At 46.2% G+C, this 21,217-nt stretch overlaps 1 protein-coding gene and 1 non-coding gene across 2 annotated transcripts; one reads left to right on the forward strand and one right to left on the reverse strand.

The window, feature by feature from the left end:
* The first annotated feature begins 860 nt into the window (after positions 1 to 860).
* On the forward strand, positions 861 to 932 carry TRNAH-GUG (transfer RNA histidin (anticodon GUG)). The gene has a single exon. It is a non-coding gene; the product is annotated as a tRNA-His (tRNA).
* A 640-nt stretch (positions 933 to 1,572) lies between these two features.
* Positions 1,573 to 5,949, reverse strand: LOC103633471 (transcription factor PCF8). Its single transcript, XM_008655165.4, has 3 exons — positions 5,737 to 5,949; positions 3,848 to 4,956; positions 1,573 to 1,815 (listed from the first exon to the last, which is right to left on the reverse strand). Exon 2 carries the CDS (start codon positions 4,863 to 4,865, stop codon positions 3,894 to 3,896), a length of 972 nt encoding a protein of 323 aa, XP_008653387.2. The 5' UTR covers positions 4,866 to 4,956; positions 5,737 to 5,949; the 3' UTR covers positions 1,573 to 1,815; positions 3,848 to 3,893.
* Positions 5,950 to 21,217: the final 15,268 nt, after the last annotated feature.

Here is a 21,217-nt window from a genome sequence, read left to right on the forward strand (position 1 = left end):
AAAGGCAGGGGGGCATATGTTGAGCACCATATTGAGCGGCCGGACGGTCCGGCCCTGAGGCCGGACGGTCCGCGGTCCGGACAGTCCGCGTCTGTGGGCCGGACGGTCCGCGCGTGCGCAGAACAGATTAGGGTTCCGAGTTTTGTGCTATGGTTGTTAGCTAAAATCATGGGATAAGCTCGGAAATTAGTTTGTAAAGGGTCCAGCCCCCCTCCTCTATAAATAGAGAGGTATACGGCCGATTTGTAATCAACAATCGAATCAATACAACTTCTATTTCGCATTTTATCCTAGGAGTAGTTCTAGTCTAGTTTAGGTTTAGATATCCAATCCCCAAATTCTTCGTCTCTCTTCGGCTCTACGTCGATTAGAGGAGTCTAGGTCGGCCAGCCCGAGCCTAGACACAACCTAGGATCTCTACTCCCCGACGGGGTCCCTCCCGGGAGCGAGATCCAGGCGCTGTCGGCGATCTTCCGCCGTCCCTGCGTACGCGCGGACCGTCCGGCCCCAGGGCGCGGACCGTCCGGCCGTCAGGCAGGAGCCCTAGCCACGCACCAGGCCGCGGACCGTCCGGCCCCAGGCCGCGGACAGTCCGCCCTTGCGCAGAGAGCACCACCGCGCCTCGCACCAGACCGCGGACCGTCCGCCCCTGTGTAGAGAGCACCGCCACAGTTCTTGTTGAGTGTTTGGCGCTCCGAAAAGGCGTCAACAGGTTGATAATACTAAAGTTGTACAGAACTGGAACAAAAGTTTTTTTTAGAAAAGGTAAAGGAAATAACCATAATTTAGGATACGGGATGGCTAAAACCGTCCACTAAAGAAAGTTTAGTAATTAAAAATTCTTGTCAGTAACATCAATTGTGGCTGTAGTTTAGTGGTGAGAATTCCACGTTGTGGCCGTGGAGACCTGGGCTCGAATCCCAGCAGCCACAAATCTTTTGTGTGTTTTTTACAACTGGGCCTTTTTTTTCCAAAAAGCACCGAATGCGCAACCTCATCAGCCGCCGTCTCCCTACCATCGCCCAAGTTCGCTCCGCCTCGTCCGGTTCCACGGCTCCGCTAATCCATCGTCTCCGTCACACGATTGCCGCCATGCCTAGCCTGTTTCCCACAAAGGAATGCGTGACGATCACGCGTATGAATGAAACATAATAAGATAGCGGCAAGACAATTCTTTAGCCACGACAAAGTTTTTACCGGACAGGAAAACGGGTCGCTGGATGAGATGGATGTAAACCCTGCCTCCATCAGTAACACATCCTCTAGCGAAAACTGAGTTGGTTAGATAGTCGGAGCACTACAAGGCTAGCGACCTAGCGTGCAGACACGAGTTCGTCGGTCGGACTTTCAGATTTCAGAGCTTAGGTGCACATAAAGTTCAGAAGAAGTTCATCAGATATTCAGAGTTGAGGATCACTTGGGTGATGTTAACTTGTTAAGGCAGAAAAAGAATGCTGGAGTTCTAGTTTGGACTCTTAATTGCTAAATCAACATTTTATCCTGCTAAGAATCCTCATATGCAAACACCATGGCTTCCGTTTGGTGCACGGGTGAGATTCAATACCGAGACACTGGCAGTCAAGAAGATTCGTGTGACAATCAATCAGCCAACCAAGTCAACCTTCACGTTTTGTCCGAGTGGGATGTAGATACCAGAGTACAAAACCCATGAAGAAATAAAAGAAAAAAAAAAGAATGGCTTCTCATCACAGCAGATGTCACAGACAAGCCCGGAAGCTACTGACGAATGAAAGATGCGGCTGATGCGTTGGTTTCTGCAGGTCTTCAGTCCCAGGCGCAGTTGCAGTCTACACACTGTATCATCATCACGAAACGAAAACAACAAATGCATCAGCAAAAGAGGGTCGGCCAGGAAAGACAGCGGAAGGAATGAGAGATAGCTAACACAGATAATCAATGTCCGGCAGGATTTAGATAAAACGTCGTCAGGTATGAATATATCAATGTAACATTTCCAGCAAGTGACATTGCGTAGTGCAGATACGATAATGTGATCGAGGAGTGTAGATTGAAACTGTTGTTCGGCAAAGAACTGCAAGGTGGATAGTCACTGTGTAGTGCAAATTTGGATATCTTGTCTTGTGCTTGCTTAGGGCCTGTTTAGATCCACTCCTCTAGACTATAGAGCTCTAAAAGCTTTGGAGTAAAGCTTACTTTTGAGCTCTAAAGGTCTAAGGGCGTGTTCGCGATGGTTGTCTCAAATAGCTAGCTGATGTGGAGCTGAGAGAAGGATAAAAATAGTAATTTATCTCATCACTAGTACTTGATTTCACACGTAACACGCTCAGTTTCTTGGAATACATGATATCTCCTATCTATTTGCTCGTCGCTAGCTATTCTCGTTTTCCCTACATTTTCTATCCACGTAGGAAAGAGAGTGAATCTAGTTAGTCAAATAGCTAGCCAGCTAGCCATTTGGAGACGCCCTAATGTAAGGTGGGCTAAAGTTTAGAGCTAACTTTAGACCACTTGTTTAGAGATTTAGCTCTAAGTTTAGAGAGAATATATCCTATGCAATCAAACATATTGGTGCAAGCGTGCAATCAAGCGATCTAGTGCATCCAATCAAAATTCAAACCCCTTCCACCAGAAACTTAGTACCCATTTTACATTCAATCTCTTCAATATGAAAACTTTGGATCTAGATTGGAAGTTTTGGATGGTTTGATTGCACGATTGCATAGGATATGTTCCCAAGTTTAGAGGAGGGAATCCAAAAAGACTCTACCCTTAGTCGAACCCATCTGCTTAATTGCTAATACCAATGGCAAGCCACCTTGCTTGTAGCTGTAGGCTCTAGGTGTAGTGTGTCTCTCTTATTAGGAGTACCCGATCATGCTTAGCTCATATTTATTAGGCATTTAGGTTCTTTGTTTTATTGTTCATTCTTAGTCTTTGTTTTGAATTTTTAACTCTTTTCTCTTTATGAAACACGTCCGTTGCATGTTAGCAAAAAAAAAGCATCGAAAACCGCCTACACCAAGCATGGTTACCAATGCAGGACACCAAGACTGAAGCATATGTATCAGAATTCACTGGATTTCTCTGTACATCACTTAGAAGAAACTTCTTTAGACTATGATATACTTTTTTTAGCTCCAGCATCTGGTTCTAATTTTTTTAAGCATGGAAATGCAGATGATTAAACCATTCATGAAACTTCGATATACTGAGAGCATTGAACTGCTTATGCATTCTAAAAAGGTTACCTCATTTCCTCAAATGTATTCAGCTACGCCTTGAACTTCGCAATACAATTCCAAATTAGTGAATATAAGCTTAGAAATATAACAGTAATAAATAGCCCCTATGAACTGAAGGTCAGGACGTTAGTAGTCTTTTGACTAGCATGATTTTATAACACATTATCTCACAAAAAACAATATGCATGCACCATTAACCAGCTCATTCTAATGGGAGAGTCGATGGATGCTGGATAAATAGATACACCTTAATCTATTGCTAGAAGCGAGAACCAAGAAGATCATTCAATTCAAATTGATCTCAATGATGAATTCATTTTTTCCACCCATGATTAACTTTCAAGTCGTGTTTGTGAACTCACTGCTGGATTTTATCTCTGATCATGAATAGTATTGCTGCAAGGTTGTAAATCCAATACATCCAGTTCAGAAAACATTATAAAACCTCAAACTCTCTTTCTTGATCACAATGTTAATCCGCGTGTATTTATTTTTTTGAATTTGTTGGAGCTTCTTCCATTTCGTCATATTCAGGAGCTGTGTACTTTTGCTAGTTCTAAAGGAAAAGCTAATGCTGCTCAGGACGAAATTATGCGGATTTGGGGAGGAAATCAAGATCTCACCTCTGAGAAATAGTCTTATGAAACGCCAAGCTCTGGGTGCCACTGTTCAGGTCTTCCGTTCCTGCTTGAAGTCCCAGAGCTGAAGCCTCGGCTCTGCATTGGCCGGCACCACCGGAGAAGCACCAGCAGCACCGCTTCCAAGAAAGAACGACGGCAGTCCGGTGGCATCAGCTGGAGAAGCGGCGAACCTCTGCAGCAGGCACGCATGCTGAGACGTCGGCCACAGCGGCGCAGCAACGGCGGCATTGGACTGAAGTGTGCCCCGGTCGAAGGCGATTGCGTGGTGAGGCTGCTCCTGAAGGAAGGAGAAGTGGGGCAGCATCGTCTCGAAGGATATGGCCGACGCGGAGTGCGCGTTCGGGGGCTGGGTGGCGTAGTAAGCGAGCGTCGGCTGCTGCTGCACTGGCTTGCTGCTGTTGTTGGCGGAGCAGTGCAGGATCAGGTCGGCGAACGCGCCACCACCGGCGGCGGCGTTGTTGTTGTAGGCGTGACTGTCTTGCTGAGAGTGAGCGGCGGTGTTGTCAACCGGGGCGTTGGCAAGCGAGAGAACGGAGCTCTTGCTGGTCTCGGAGGTGCTGAGCTCGGCGTCGTCGGCAGCGCCGCCCGGCGGAGATGCGGCGGCGTGGGGGAAGACGAAGGAGCAGTCGAGCGACGGGAGGCCGTCGATGGCGGCGGCGGCGGCGCGGATGAGCCACTCGATGGCCTTGCTGGGCTGGTCGACGCCGAGGCGGTCCTGGATGTCGTAGAACTGGATGGCCGTGGGCACCGAGAGGCGGACGCGGCGGTCCCGGAGCCCCCGCGCCGTCACCACCTTACTGTGGCGGTCCTTGCCGCCGGCCGCGGCGCGCGCCACCCGGCACGCCGGCCACGCGGCCGCAGACCCCGACCCGCCGCCGTCGAGCGCGCCGCGCGGGCGCTTGCAGGCGGCGCGCTCCACGCCTGCTACCTCGCCCATGCCGCGCTCATCCCCAGTTGCCAATACGCGGCTCATGCGCACGCGGCCGCCGTCCCTGCCCATTCGCCGGTTGAATTCCCAGAAAAAGTCTAGCCTCGCGCACCGATCTAGTAGCAAACCGATTGGTTCTTTTTGGAAGGGGAATCGCGCAAATCTGGAAGAAACAAATCAGATAGCGAAATTGTTGCGAAAAAAGAGTTCAGAAAATCTTGCGCGGGACTGAAAATCTCCTAGAACTGAAATTGATTAGCAATCACAATCACAATCGCAGTCGGTAAAAAAGTGCAGGGGCTTTTGTGAATGGAATCTACTGAAAGCAACAGGAATCCGAAAAATAAATAATGAACACACATAGAGAGGATGCTGTTCTTGTAAATTCACGGTGCCGGCCCTTTTCCAGCTGTCCAGCTTTACAGTGACCACGCTGACCTAATTTACAGCCGAACCACACTCTCGCTGCCAGAAAAAAGCGTGCAAAAAAGACGAAGATTCGGAGCTCAAATAAATATACGAACATCTTATCGCCAAATCTGGTAAACTGAAGAGAGCCTGCGCAGAGTCGTTGGGCAAATCATGAAGGCAGCCCTTGACTACTCATCATCTTCAGTTCTTCGCCAAGAAGAACGAAGTAGGAAGCATTCAGGGAGCGGAATAATACTGGTAGCTGAATGTCAGTAACGTATCCACGAACGGAGTAGTTCCCCAAGGCAGGCACACGCACACGCAGCTCGTCAAATTTGTTCGGATCTCGATCGATCGGGAAATGCGGCATGAAGATGAAGCACGAGAGGAGGGGAGAGATCGATGCAAGTGAAGTGAAATGAAATGAATGGAGTCGGAGAGGAGAGGTTTCTACCTGGTGGCTAAACCGAATCCTTAGCGAACAAAAGAAAGGAATGGAATCGATGTCGGAGGTGAGGGGAAGTAATCTCACCTGAAGTAAAGCAAGCTCCGGAGCCTGGAGCCTGAAGGGGACCGATCGATTTGGCCAGCAAGGGAAGGGGAGGGGAGCGCGCGTGCAGTGCTGAGCTCTCCTCCTCTCCTGCCTGCTTTACCTGCTGGGCTTATCCGCCTGCCGGTGCCGGAGCAGCACGCAGCTGGGCCGGAGTGGAGTGGGAGCGGACAGCGGAGTACTCGGGCCGGTGCTGCGACGCCTGCAGCCCTGCACAGTAGCATGCAGGGGCTTGACTGCAAAACGCCCGCATACGACAGCGACAGCGACAGCGACTATGCCGTGATTTTTTAACCTTGCTGAAGGAGTTGACGGGTTTCCTTCGAAATTTGCAGGATTGGTTTATGTAAAACTTCTGTGAAATTCATGCATTTCAAACAGCACACTTAGCCATCAAAAGGAAAAAGCAACATGTTAGCAAAAACAAAAGGCTCGAGGCAAAAGCTTTGTTTTCACTTTTCAGTAAAGAAGAGGAGACGATAACGCACAAAGGGTTCCGCCGGAAATGATTGAGGCGATTCCATGGCCGCAACAGGCCTGGGCTAAGTTTAAGCGTCTATTTGGTTCGTGGTTAACTGAGTTATATTTTATCTAAAGTTAGTTGTTCGAATTTAAAAAACAACCTTACACAAAATATAGTAAGTTAGGTAGCGAACCAAACAATTTGTAAATCTCTGACTGACACATCCTTAATTTCATCGGGCACCACTCAGCCGATGCATCAAGAACCATTCTTCATTGCTGTGCTCACCACTACATCGGATAGTAGCTGCTCAATAGGCTCCTGTAGCAACTACAAGCTAGCTCTAGGTTTTGCTGATAATTCAGCTGCTGACAGTTTGACTATGTGACATCCATTGGACTTCATATGCCTTGAGAAATCATAAAATGCTGTGATATCATCAACAAACTCAGCATTCTTGGTGAGAACGAATGCTGTGGGGATCCTTCTGCAGATCACAACGCATCCTTAACTTCGTCAGCGTTGTGCAGTTTCATGATGCCACGCCGACCGAGGCGAAGGATTCCATCGCCCGCTGCAGCATCTTGTCGAACAGCTTGAGGTTGATGGCTCTGAGGGCCTCGTCAATTGTGGAGTGGATCTGGAAGACCTCGACACCCAGCTGCTCATATAGCTCAAAATCCCCTTCGTGTCCTTTGGGAGAATGGTGCATTATATTCGAGGCTCCCGTCTTCACCTTCAGCAGCAATGCCAACTCGACGTGCATAATAATATCTAAATTTAGATAAAATGGGGAACACACAACTAAGGTCAAGTTTAAATGGACTGGAGCTAATAGTACTAGCTACTAATATTTTGCTACAACATTCAAACAGCCTAAACAGGATGTTTGAATACACTAGACCTATACATAGTTGGCTAAAAAATCGCTAGTAAAATTAGCTAACTAAGAAATACTCCATCCGTCCTAAAATATAATTTGTTTTAGACTATACATGCATTCATTAATTAACCTACAAATGTAGTTTGTATGTATTTATCATTGTACATTCGAATGTGGACATAAAAAAGATGACTAGAAAGAACTATATTTTGAGATAGAGGGAGTATCTAGCTAACTATTAGCTAATTTGCTAAAAGTAGCTAATAGCTAAACTATTAGCTAGACTGTTAGGATGTCTTTAGTGGACATGTTTGAATGCACCGGGCCTAATTGTTAAATGCTAAAATTAACTGAAAACATCCAAATAGTCTAGCTAATAGTTAACTATTAGTTACTTTTAGAAAATTAGTTAATAACAATTTTTTAGTCAACTAAATATTAGCTCTAGTGCATTCAAATATAGTCTAATTCTACTAATAACTTTTTAGCCGACTAATTATTAGATTTAATGCATTCAAACCGCGCTTGAAATAAATTCTGAGCATACATTTCTAACCAGAATATATTGGCTCTCTTCTTTTCTTTCGACAATAGGAAACCCGAATTTCATTACCAAAGAAACAAAATTGCAAAGAAATGAGTACCAAGTTTAAGCAGCAACACAAACTACCAACGCCTCGGATCACTAAGGGGGTGTTTGGTTTGAGGAATTACTACGTCAAAGATGATATGGTGCATTATGAGTTCATTACTCAAATTTTGTGGGATGACCTTATTTCTCATGTTAGTACTAACTAACTACGAGGAAAACGACGGTAATGGATCAACTAATTTCATTCCACAAATCAAACAAAAAAGTGAGCAGTGAGAAGACGATGGACTGGCTTATTCCTCAAACCAAACACTCGTAAGGGACCCAATAAACTTGATTTCGGACTATGGTTCATGTTCACAAAATCAAAGTGTCAGTTGCTGTTGAATGCTTGAAAAATAATGTTGCAAGACTGAGTAGAATGAAATTAGCTGCCAAGATGTGTCTGATGCCTGCTTGCTTGTTCCTCCTCGAGCACGGACGACGCGGTTGCCGGGTCTAGCGGGGGATTACGGGCACCAAGGCGAGAGAGCGGCGGTAGCCTGCCGACGGGTGCAACAGGCAACAACCGTGTGGGTGAGGTCTCTAGGAGGCAGAGGCGCAGGCAAAACCGCAGCCCGCAGAGTTGGAGAGGACCGAAGACCGCGAAGATGAGAGCACATATGAGGGACAACCGGAAAAGGACATCGGCGTTCCAGCTGGGAAGGTAGCCACAAACGGCAGGGAACGACGAGGAGCGTAGGAAAGGCGTTGTGATGATCTAGGAAGCTCGATCAGCTGCACCAGATGGATACTCGCTTGACTAACGCATGTTGGGGCGTTGTGATGATCTCGAGCGACGGATCGACGAATCCGAGCAGAAGGCGGATGCCCGGTTCATTTCCCTCGAAATGGATCAGGCGCAATTTGAAGGTTGGCGCCCGGACGTGGAGAAACGCCTCGACAATCTCTCCCTCGAGCTAAACCGGGCGAACAAATTCATGGAGCGCGACACCTTCGCCTCCGATTTCGCCAAGCCAGGAATCATTCCTTCATCGGGGTCGGTGTTCAGGCGCCCATATGTCGGAATCAGTGGAGTCGACGGGCCAGATGGCCACCACATGGATCACAACCACCGGGAGTGTGAGTTTGGTCGAATCTCGTCCCAAACTCATGACCTGGTCAAGGGTAAGCTCCATGAGACTTCCCCCATGACAATCTGCAATTTCCTGAGGGTGACGGGTCCGGATGGGTCTCGAGGGGGTTACGACAGCCCTCCCTGACAGAATTTTCTGGTTTTCGATGGGGTCAACCCATAGTTGTGGAAGACATGTTGCGAAAATTATTTTGACATGTACAACGTAGACTCCTCTCGCTGGATTCGTGTTGCCACCATGGACTTCTCAGGGCTTGTTGTGGGATGGTTGCAATCAGTAGGCCATCACATCAGATTCTAGTCGTGGTCTAAATTTTGCGCCCAAATTCAAGATCGCTTTGGCCGTGATCAGACAACTCCTTGATTAGGAAGTTGTTTCACATACGTTAGACATGCACTGCTACTGAATATGTGGAACGATTTTCTATTCTTGTTGATCAACTTTCTGCTTATGAAGCCAACGTCGATCCCTTGTATTATATGATGCACTTCATTGATGGTTTGCATGATGATGTTAAAGTTGTTATTATGGTTCAACGACCATCTACACTTGATATTGCGTGTGCTCTTGCTTTGGATACAGGAGGAAGTGTTGGCGTCAGGACGTTGGCGTCGTGGCAATGCACCCAGCTCTCAGAGTGTTCATCGAGCATAAGACAACTCCAATCTACCGAAATGGGATCAAACGTCTGAACACACTAAGCCTTCTTCATCGGATGATAAGTTGGCTGCGTTGCGTCGATTTCGGCGTGCCTGTGGCCTTTGTGAGAAATGTGCCGACAAGTGGACTCATGGCCACAAATGTGCTGCTGCTGCTCATCTTCACGCACTGGAAGAAGTTTGGGAGTTATTGGTGTCTGAAGAACCTGAACCACCTGATGAACGACCACCTAACACTACTCCAGAACAATTGTTTATGGCACTTTCTCAGGCTGCTTGGGGAGGTACTGATGTTTCTGGTACTCTCAAATTTCATTGTCAACTTTTGTCACAACCGATTCTTATTTTGATTGTCAGTGGAAGTTCCCACACTTTCTTACATGAAAAATTCAGATATATGTTTCCTGAAGACAGTTTGAGGCCTTCTTCGTTACATGTTCGTGTGGCTAGTGGACAATTGTTGTAGTGTCAACACAAGGTGGTGCAGACACCATGGAAAATTCAGGACTGCATGTTCTTGTCAGATATGGTATTCTTACCCTTGCCTTGCTATGACATGGTGGTTGCTATGGATTGGCTTCAATCTTTTAGTCCTATGAGAGTGGACTGGGCACAAAAGTGGTTATCTATCCCTTACAATGGACAGACTGTTACTCTCCATGGGATGTTTTCTCAAGTGCCAGCCAGTACGCTAGTGGAGCTTCTATTGATATCTGATACAATTTCGGATGATGTACAGTCCAACCTGCCCAGTGTAGTGCAATCCATTCTGAAGTGGTTTTCTGTTCTGTTCGAGGACCCTCATGGTCTACCACCTCTTCGTGATAACATGATTCCATTGATTGATGGAGCTCAATCATTTACTGTTAATTCTTATCGATATCCTCCTCGACTCAAAGATGAGATAGAAAAACAGATAACTGACATGCTAATGCAAGGTGTCATCTAAAAGAGTCATAGCTCATTTGCCTCATATGTCTTGTTGGTAAAGAAAAAGGATAATACTTGGCATTTTTTGTGTGGATTATCAGTATTCAAATGGTCTCACTCTCAAGAGTGAATATTCTGTTCCGGTGTTTGACCAATTGATGGACGAGTTATCCAATGCTTAGTGGTTCAGCAAGCTAGACCTTAAGGCAGGGTACCATCAAATCCGACTGAAGGCTGGTGAAGAGTATAAAAACAACTTTTCATACACATATTGGATATTATGAATTCCGTGCCATGGCTTTTGGCTTAACTGGTGCACCCAACACTTTCTTAGGAGCCATGAATGATACACACAAAACAGTGCTCCGACGGTGTGCCTTAGTTTTTCTTTCGAAGCACACTTGTCTCACCTAGCTGAAGTTTTGACTCTATTATTGCGTGATAACTAGAAAGTAAAGCTATCTAAACGTGACTTTGCTAAGCAGCATATATCTTACCTCAGGCATCTCATCAGTGGCCAAGGTGTCTCAAGTCTCAACAGATCCTGCTAAAGTCCAAGTCATTGAGCAGTGGCCAAAACCTACTAATGTTAGGACTTACGTAGTTTCTTGGGTTTGGTAGGCTTCTACCGCAAGTTTGTATGCAGCTTTGGGGTGATCGGTAGGCCTCTTTTCACTCTTCCGAAGAAGAACGTATTGTTTCATTTCGACAGTCAACCATCAGCATGCCTTTGACATTCTCATATCGCCCTAGTTACTGCACCGGTACTAGCGTTGCCGGATTTCTCCAAAACATTCAGCATATACATACTGATGTTTGTTAGTACGGTGTCGGGGCTGTTCTTATGCAACAAGATCACCCATTGGCATTCCTCAGCCGAGCTCTTGGACCCAAAACCAGGGTCTTTCTACCTATGAGAAAGGGTGCATGGGCCATTTTGCTAGCTATCAATCAATGGTGTTCTTACCTTCAGCTGGCCGAATTTGTCATCTTCACGGACCACATCAGTCTGACAACTGAATGAACGACAACTTCATATATACGCTGTGGCGCAGAAGGTTTATACCAATCTGGTGGATCTTTAGTATAAAACTGTTTATAGGAAGGGCTCGGACAATGCTGCTGCTGATGCCCTTTCTCGGTTGCCTCAACCATCAGCGTCATGTTTGGCAGTGTCCCAATGTACGCCAAATTGGTTGCAAGAGTTGGTCGACGGCTATGATAAGGATCCTTCCACTAAACAACTGCTGGCCAGTTTATCTTTGAAACCAGATGATGCAGGTCCTTATACATTGCTTCAAGGTGGCATCCGCTACAAAGGTAGAATATGGTTGGCGGGCAATTCAGCATTACAACATCAGGCTATTCAGGCCATGCACGACTCAGCATTACAACATCAGGCTATCCCAGCTACATATAGTCGCCTCAAACAACTGTTTTACTGGCCTGGTATGAAGTATGATGTTCGTGCATATGTTCAAGCTTGCTCAATCTGCCAACAGGCGAAACCTAAGAGGGTCGAGTACCCAGGTATTTTACAGCCCTTGCCAGTACTACCCCCACAGGCTTGACATACCATCTCTCTTGACTTCATTGAAGGACTGACTGTTGTAATATTATAGAAATAAGTGGCATGCTTCCTTCATATTTAAATAAATTAAATATTCTAATTCCAAATAAAACAATCATATAACTCAGATAAATACCATATGAAATTATAGCAGCAATGAACAGTAGCAATTCTAAGACATGTAAACATGTAAAATAGCTACACAGGTCCATTTCATAATTAAACATGGCTCGCAGATGAAGAAGGCAGATTAAACAAATAAACATAATTGTTTATTTTAAACTATTGCTCTCAAAATAGCGGGTTGCTGTAATAAACAGCCCTCCAACGCTAAAAGGTGATCAGAGATCCTCGACTAACGTGACAGTCGTATCTTACCAAATAAGGGTTTTAGATCAGATATAATAAGCCTAATAATCAAATATAAACACTGATAAAAAGGAGCTGTGTACTAAATAAATTAACAGAATTTAACACAGGTAAACAGCCTCAACAAAGAGAGATTTAATTAGGCACAAATAATATCAATGATGAAAATGATAATACACTAAAACCCAGACTGTCACGCTGTCTCACTACACCGCTATCATCATCGAGCACACAAATCCGCCCACAACAGTGCAATCACACCCAAGTATTTAATACTAGCAGATTGCACAAAATTAAACAGTAAATAAAGTGAGGTAATGGGTAACTCACAGCACGTAGAAAATCTACGTGGGAAGACCAGCTCAGCGAACACAAGGTTCTGTCCCAGAAAACCAATTCCGCCGCCCACGTCCGGGCCTGCACGGCGGGAGGTTGACGGAGATACTAGAGCCGCTGCCGGAGCCGAGAGAGACGTCCACGGCACCAGCCCGAGAAGAGGAACACCACGCAGTAGGGAGCCCAAACACCAGGCCACGGTGGACAAAGATCAGAGAACAGCACCACACAGGCGTCAGAGCACAGAAGAAAAGCACAAGGAACCGTTGCTGCACGTGCGCAGCACCAGCTACAGCTTTCTTCCAATCACAACCAGCAAGAATCACCACAGGAAGGCCAGAGATCGAGTCAATCGATCCAGTTCTCAACTGGAGCAGTGAACAGGGAGAGAGAGGAGAAGGAATATCGCATATACCGATCCCAAGTCAGGAAATCGAACTCCCATTATAAGGAGCCGAGCAGGAGCTAGTCGCGCAAGAAGAGGACGAAAGCTACGGCCGAGCAAGCCACTGAAAACAGAGATCCGTTCAGCCACCGCCGCCGCCCAGCTCTCTGCCCCTATTTTTTCCTTGCCTCTCGGGATACAGCCTTTGCGTCTAGGTTAAGTCACCAGCTGGGTTGCTCGGCTGTAAGGCCTTCTAGCGGCCCAGTCTGGCTGACCCCCTTTCTCCTCTTTTTTTTAATAAAGGGAAAACCCCCAATTAACAGCAATCCCCACCATTTTCACTCTTATTTTCTTATCAATGTCATTGAGCTCCCGTACTGTTTATATACTACTTTTCGGCAGAGGTACTTGTTAGGTTTGAACCAAAGCCTATCCCAGTGTACTTCGACCCTGCACGAGTAAGCGGAGGACTACGCCTTGATCCACAAACCCTAGTGTGAGAATCTTCGCACAAAAGGCACATAGTACTAGGCAGATTATCTGCTTCTCTTACGGGGCAGGGCGTTACGGTCATGCCCTTTAATATCTATTCATGAGCTCACTAGAGAGAAAACCCCATTCTCTCCTGGACTGCGACCCCACAATCAGCTCATATAGGTGAAATCGTTAAGGAAATTCTGTAGGACAATTTCACTGCTTATAGCATTGACTTCATTAAGAGCATATCGCTCAACCTGCCATACAGTCAGAGCACAGCAGCTCATGAGACTCTTTATCTTTTGTGCTCTTGGTTCCACAGTGCTTCGTTTCCTGGAGCCTGGATCTCGGGATCTCCGGTCACACAGGACAGTTATCCGCAGTTGAAACCGCTAACAGGGTACGAGTCCCATTCCCATGCACGCTGCTTGGATTGGCTTTTGAGCCAGCCCTTTGGTGAAAGGATCAGCAAGGTTCCTTTCAGACTTGATGTAATCTACGGTTATTACACCCGTCTCTCTAGCATGCCGACATGAATCAAGTCGTCTTCTGATATGCCTCGAGGATTTTTGGTTGTCCTTTCTACTGTTCACTTTCAGCAACACAGAAGTGTTGTCACAGTATACTAGGACAGCCGGTATCGGCTTTGCTAGCATTGGAAGGTCTGACAATAGGTCTCTCAACCATTCAGCCTTCAATGTTGCTGAATCAAGTGCAACTAATTCAGCCTCCTTGGTGGAACGTGTCGACACTGATTGTTTAGACGATCTCCATGACACGGCCCCACCAGCTAAAGTGAACACATAGCCACTTGTAGACTTCATTTGATCCGAGTCAGAGATCCAGTTTGCATCACTGAATCCTTCAAGTACTGACGGAAATCTGGTATATTTAATACCAAGATTCATCGCTCCCTTCAAATACCGAAGCACTCTGTACAAGGCTACCCAGTGTCTATCTCCTGGACTGGCCGAATAACGAGCCAGTCTGCATACTGCATATGAGATATCTGGTCTAGTTGCACTGCTCAGGTACATGAGAGATCCGATGATCTGCGAATATAGTAGCTGGTTCACAGGCTCGCCTTCATATTTACTGAGCGTGTAGGATGGATCATAGGGCGTGGTGACTGGTTTACAGTTCATATGTCCAAAGCGAGTCAGGACCTTTTCCACATAATGGGATTGTGACATAGTAATCCCATCCTCACCCTTTATTAGCTTGATGTTCAGTATAACATCAGCTTCACCCAAGTCCTTCATATCAAAGTTCTTGGAGAGGAATAATTTTGTCTCCATGATAGCCTCCAAATCGGTCCCAAATATCAATATGTCATCAACGTATAAACACATGATGACACCTTTGCCCCCAGAGAAGCGATAATACACACACTTGTCGGCTTCGTTTACACAAAACCCGGCAGTGGTCAGAGTATTATTAAACTTCTCATGCCATTGTCTGGGAGCTTGCTTCAGACCGTATAAGGATTTAATCAAGCGACACACTTTGCTTTCTTGTCCTTTAACCACAAATCCTTCTGGTTGCTGCATATAAATTTCCTCTTCCAGCTCTCCATTTAGGAATGCTGTCTTTACGTCCATTTGATGAACAAGAAGTTTATACGCAGCTGCCAGCGCTAAAAGCACACAGATTGTGGGCAATCGAGCCACCGAAGAATAAGTATCAAAATAATCCTCCTCTTTCTTTTGAGTAAAACCCTTAGCCACAAGACGGGCCTTGTACTTTTCAATAGTACCATCAGGTCTCCTCTTCCTCCTAAAGATCCATTTACAGCCCACAGGCTTGCAACCAGCTGGGAGATCAGTTATCTCCCAAGTTCCGTTCGAGATGATGGAATCCATCTCGCTACGGACAGCCTCCCTCCAGTACTCTGCATCCGGAGATGTATATGCCTCTATGAGGGAGCGTGGTTCTTCATCCACTAGATAAATAATATAATCATCACCCAGAGACTTTTCAGTCCTTTGTCTCTTACTCCTCCTTAACTCCAAATCTGGAGTCTGGTCATGGACACTCGAGGGCAGAGAATATGTCCGAGATGGACCATCTGGGGCTACTACTTCCTTATCCCGCATAGGGAAGATGCTCTCAAAGAATGTCACATCCCGAGACTCCATTATTACATTTACAGCGATTTCGCTTGTCTCGGAATGGACCACTAGAAATCTATAAGCTGCACTGTTATGTGCATAACCCAGGAAGACACAGTCTACGGTCTTGAGAGCACCTAGAGGGGGGGGGTGAATAGGTGATCCTGTAAAACTTAAACTTATAGCCACAAAAACTTGTTAAGTGTTAGCACAATAATTGCCAAGTGGCTAGAGATGAGTCTCAACAAAACACAATACCACAAGAGATCAAACACAGAGATGACACAGTGGTTTATCCCGTGGTTCGGCCAAGACCAACGCTTGCCTACTCCACGTTGTGGCGTCCCAACGGACGAGGGTTGCAATCAACCCCTCTCAAGCGGTCCAAAGACCAACTTGAATACCACGGTGTTTTGCTTTGCCTTTCAATATCCCGTTTGCGAGGAATCTCCACAACTTGGAGTCTCTCGCCCTTACACTTGAGATTCACAAAGAAATACGGAGTAAGGGGGGGAATGAGCAACGCACACAAGACTTCAAAAGATCAGAGCAACAACATGCACACAAGTAGCAACACGAGCTTGCAACACAACTCAAAGAGTTCACAACTCCACAAGAGCTCTATATGCTATCACAATGAAACGAATGCGCGAGATCGATGTCTTGGTGCTTAGGAATGTTGTAGGAATGCTTGTTCTATTCCTCCATGCGCCTAGGGGTCCCTTTTATAGCCCCAAGGAAGCTAGGAGCCGTTGAGAACAAATCTGGAAGGCCATCCTTGCCTTCTGTCGTCGGGCGCACCGGACAGTCCGGTGCACACCGGACACTATCCGGTGCCCGATTTCCTTCCTTAAACAACGCAGCCGACCGTTGCAGATCTGGGAGCCGTTGGCGCACCGGACATGTCCGGTGCACACCGGACAGTCCGGTGCCCCCTTCCGACCGTTGGCCAGGCCACGTGTCGCGCGCAGATTCCGCGGCCGACCGTTGGCTCGGCCGACCGTTGGCTCACCGAACAGTCCGGTGCACACCGGACAGTCCGGTGAATTTTAGCCGTACGCCGTCGGCAAATTCCCGAGAGCGGCCACTTCGTTCGAGGCAGCCTGGCGCACCGGACACTGTCCGGTGCACCACCGGACAGTCCGGTGCCCCAGACCGAAACAGCCTCTTGGCTGTACACAGCCAACTCTTCTCTTTTCTTCTTCTTTCTGTTTCTGATACTTAGACAAGTATATTAGTACACAAAACCAATGTACTAAGACTTAGAAACATACCTTTGCTCTTGATTTGCACTTTGTTCACCCATGGGCATAGATTCACATTTAAACACTTGTGTTGGCACTCAATCACCAAAATACTTAGAAATGGCCCAAAGGCACATTTCCCTTTCAATCTCCCCCTTTTTGGTGATTTATGCCAACACAACATAAAGCAACTAGAACAAGTGCAAAATCACTTCAAATAAAAACTCAAGTTTATTTTGATTCAATTTTGGCATATATGGATCATCCTTTGCCACCACTTGGTTTGTTTTTGCAAATCAAACTCAAATCTCTATCTCTAAGTCAAACACACATGTTGAAGCATAAGAGAGTCATTCCAAAAGAGATTGATCAAAGATTTCAAAAACTCCCCCTATTTCCCATAATTAACACTTCTCCCCACAAGAGGCCAACTTTTGACAAAAGAGACAATGCAAGAGTTTTGACAAACCAAAAGCTCTATTCTACTATTTTCAAAGTTTCTCAAGTGGTAGCTGATCCATCTATTGCTTTGGCCTTTATTTTCTCCCCCTTTGGCATCAAGCACCAAAACGGGATCAATCTTGGCCCTTTAACCCCATTGCCTCACCAAAATCTTCAATTAAGAGCAAATAGGCAATAAGAGTCTAAAGATGAACTTGGAATAAGTTACCCTCTCATCGGAGTGCAGTGGAAGTCTTTCATGGTCCGAGTCCACCTTTTTTCCCTTTCAATCCATCTTCGAGACTAAATCATCAAACTCAAGCATATGGTTAGTCTCAAAGGGTCAAGTTGTAATACATCTCCCCCTAAACATGTGCATCACTTTGCAATGGACTGGTGAGGTCCAGGGAGTGTTTGTACAACTCGAGCACCATAATAAGCAACAAAAATGCAGAATGAACATGATCAAAGGCATAAACACATGTATGCTACAATTCAATCCAAGTTCCGCGAATCTAAGACATTTAGCTCACTACGCAACCTGCAAAAGGTCTTCTCATCTAGAGGCTTGGTAAAGATATCGGCTAGCTGGTTCTCGGTGCTAACATGAAACACTTCGATATCTCCCTTTTGCTGGTGGTCTCTCAAAAAGTGATGCCGGATGTCTATGTGCTTTGTGCGGCTGTGCTCAACAAGATTATCCGCCATGCGGATAGCACTCTCATTATCACATAGGAGTGGGACTTTGCTCAGATTGTAGCCAAAGTCCCAGAGGGTTTGCCTCATCCAAAGTAGTTGCGCGCAACACTGTCCTGCGGCAACGTACTCGGCCTCAGCGGTGGATAGGGCAACAGAGGTTTGTTTCTTAGAATTCCATGACACCAGGGACCTTCCTAAGAATTGGCACGTCCCCGATGTACTCTTCCTATCGACCTTACATCCAGCATAGTCGGAATCTGAATATCCAATCAAGTCAAAGGTAGACCCCTTTGGATACCAGAGCCCGAAGCAAGGCGTAGCAACCAAATATTTAAGAATTCGCTTCACCGCCACTAAGTGACACTCCTTAGGATCGGATTGAAATCTAGCACACATGCATACGCTAAGCATAATATCCGGTCTACTAGCACATAAATAAAGTAAAGACCCTATCATTGACCGGTATGCTTTTTGATCAACGGACTTACCTCCTTTGTTGAGGTCGGTGTGTCCGTCGGTTCCCATCGGAGTCTTTGCGGGCTTGGCGTCCTTCATCCCAAACCGCTTTAGCAAATCTTGCGTGTACTTCGTTTGAGAGATGAAGGTGCCATCCTTGAGTTGCTTCACTTGGAACCCAAGGAAGTAGTTTAACTCGCCCATCATTGACATCTCGAATTTCTGCGTCATCACCCTGCTAAACTCTTCACAAGACTTTTTATTAGTAGAGCCAAATATTATGTCATCGACATAAATTTGGCACACAAACAAATCTCCCTCACAAGTCTTAGTAAAAAGAGTTGGATCGGCTTTCCCAACCTTGAAAGCATTAGCAATTAAGAAATCTCTAAGGCATTCATACCATGCTCTTGGGGCTTGCTTAAGTCCATAGAGCGCCTTAGAGAGCTTACACACGTGGTCGGGGTACCGTTCATCCTCGAAGTCAGGGGGTTGCTCCACGTACACCTCCTCCTTTATTGGCCCGTTGAGGAAAGCGCTCTTCACATCCATTTGAAACAACCTGAAAGAATGGTGAGCGGCATATGCTAGCAAGATACGAATGGACTCTAGCCTAGCCACGGGAGCAAAAGTCTCCTCAAAGTCCAAACCTGCGACTTGGGCATAACCTTTTGCCACAAGTCGAGCCTTGTTCCTTGTCACCACTCCGTGCTCGTCTTGTTTGTTGCGGAACACCCACTTGGTTCCCACAACATTTTGCTTAGGACGAGGCACCAGCGTCCAAACTTCATTCCTTTTGAAGTTGTTGAGCTCCTCTTGCATGGCCAACACCTAGTCCGAATCTAGCAAGGCCTCTTCTACCCTGAAAGGCTCAATAGAAGAGACAAAGGAGTAATGTTCACAAAAATTAACTAATCGAGACCGAGTAGTTACTCCCTTGCTAATATCTCCCAGAATTTGGTCGACGGGATGATCCCTTTGAATCATCGCTCGAACTTGGGTTGGAGGTGCCGGTTGCGCTTCTTCCTCCATCACATGCTCATCTTGTGCTCCCCCTTGATCACACGCCTCCTGTTGATGAACCTGTTCATCGTCTTGAGTTGGGGGATGCACCATTGTTGAGGAAGAAGGTTGATCTCGTTCATCTTGTTCCTGTGGCCGAACTTCTCCAATCGCCATGGTTCGAATAGCGGCCGTCGGAACATCTTCTTCATCTACATCATCACAATCAACAACTTGCTCTCTTGGAGAGCCATTAGTTTCATCAAATACAACGTCGCTAGAGACTTCAACCAAACCCGATGATTTGTTGAAGACTCTATACGCCTTTGTATTTGAGTCATAACCTAACAAAAACCCTTCTACAGCTTTGGGAGCAAACTTAGAATTTCTACCCTTCTTCACTAGAATGTAGCACTTGCTCCCAAATACACGAAAGTAAGATACATTGGGTTTGTTACCGGTTAGTAGCTCATACGACGTCTTCTTGAGGAGGCGATGAAGGTAGACCCTGTTGATGGCGTGGCAAGCCGTGTTCACGGCTTCCGTCCAAAAGCACTCGGGGGTCTTGAACTCTCCTAGCATCGTCCTCGCCATATCGATGAGCGTCCTGTTCTTCCTCTCTACCACACCGTTTTGCTGTGGTGTGTAGGGAGCGGAGAACTCGTGCTTGACCCCTTCCTCTTCAAGGAACTCCTCCACTTGAAGGTTCTTAAACTCGGACCCGTTGTCGCTCCTTATCTTCTTCACTTTGAGCTCAAACTCATTTTGAGCTCTCCTGAGGAAGCGCTTGAGGGTCCCTTGGGTTTCAGACTTATCCTGCAAAAAGAACACCCAAGTGAAGCGGGAAAAGTCATCAACAATAACTAGACCATACTTACTTCCTCCTATGCTCAGATAGGCGACGGGTCCGAAGAGGTCCATATGCAGCAGCTCCAGTGGTCTTGAGGTGGTCATCACATTCTTGCTGTGATGTGCTCCTCCCACTTGTTTACCTGCTTGACAAGCTGCACAAGGTCTATCTTTTTCGAATTGAACGTTAGTCAAACCTATTACGTGTTCTCCCTTTAGAAGCTTGTGAAGGTTCTTCATCCCCACATGTGCTAAGCGGCGATGCCACAGCCAGCCCATGCTAGTCTTAGCTATTAAGCATGCATCTAGACCGGCCTCTTCTTTTGCAAAATCAACTAAATAAAGTTTGCCGTCTAATACACCCTTAAAAGCTAGTGAACCATCACTTCTTCTAAAGATAGACACATCTACATTTGTGAATAGACAGTTATATCCCATATTGCATAATTGACTAACCGATAGCAAATTATATCCAAGAGACTCTACTAAAAACACATTAGATATAGAGTGCTCATTAGAAATTGCAATTTTACCTAACCCTTTTACCTTGCCTTGATTCCCATCACCGAATATAATTGAATCTTGGGAATCTTTATTCTTGACGTAGGAGGTGAACATCTTCTTCTCCCCCGTCATATGGTTTGTGCATCCGCTGTCGATAATCCAGCTTGAACCCCCGGATGCATAAACCTGCAAGGCAAATTTAGGCTTGGGCCTTAGGTACCCAACTTATGTTGGGTCCTACAAGGTTAGTGCAAATCTCCTTAGGGACCCAAATGCAAGTTTTGTCTCCCTTGCATTTTGCCCCTAACTTCCTAGCAACTATTTTCCTATCCTTTCTACAAATAGCAAAGGAAGTAT

The sequence above is a fragment of the Zea mays genome, chromosome 7 (genome assembly GCF_902167145.1).
Source record: "Zea mays cultivar B73 chromosome 7, Zm-B73-REFERENCE-NAM-5.0, whole genome shotgun sequence".
Taxonomy (NCBI): Eukaryota; Viridiplantae; Streptophyta; class Magnoliopsida; order Poales; family Poaceae; genus Zea; species Zea mays.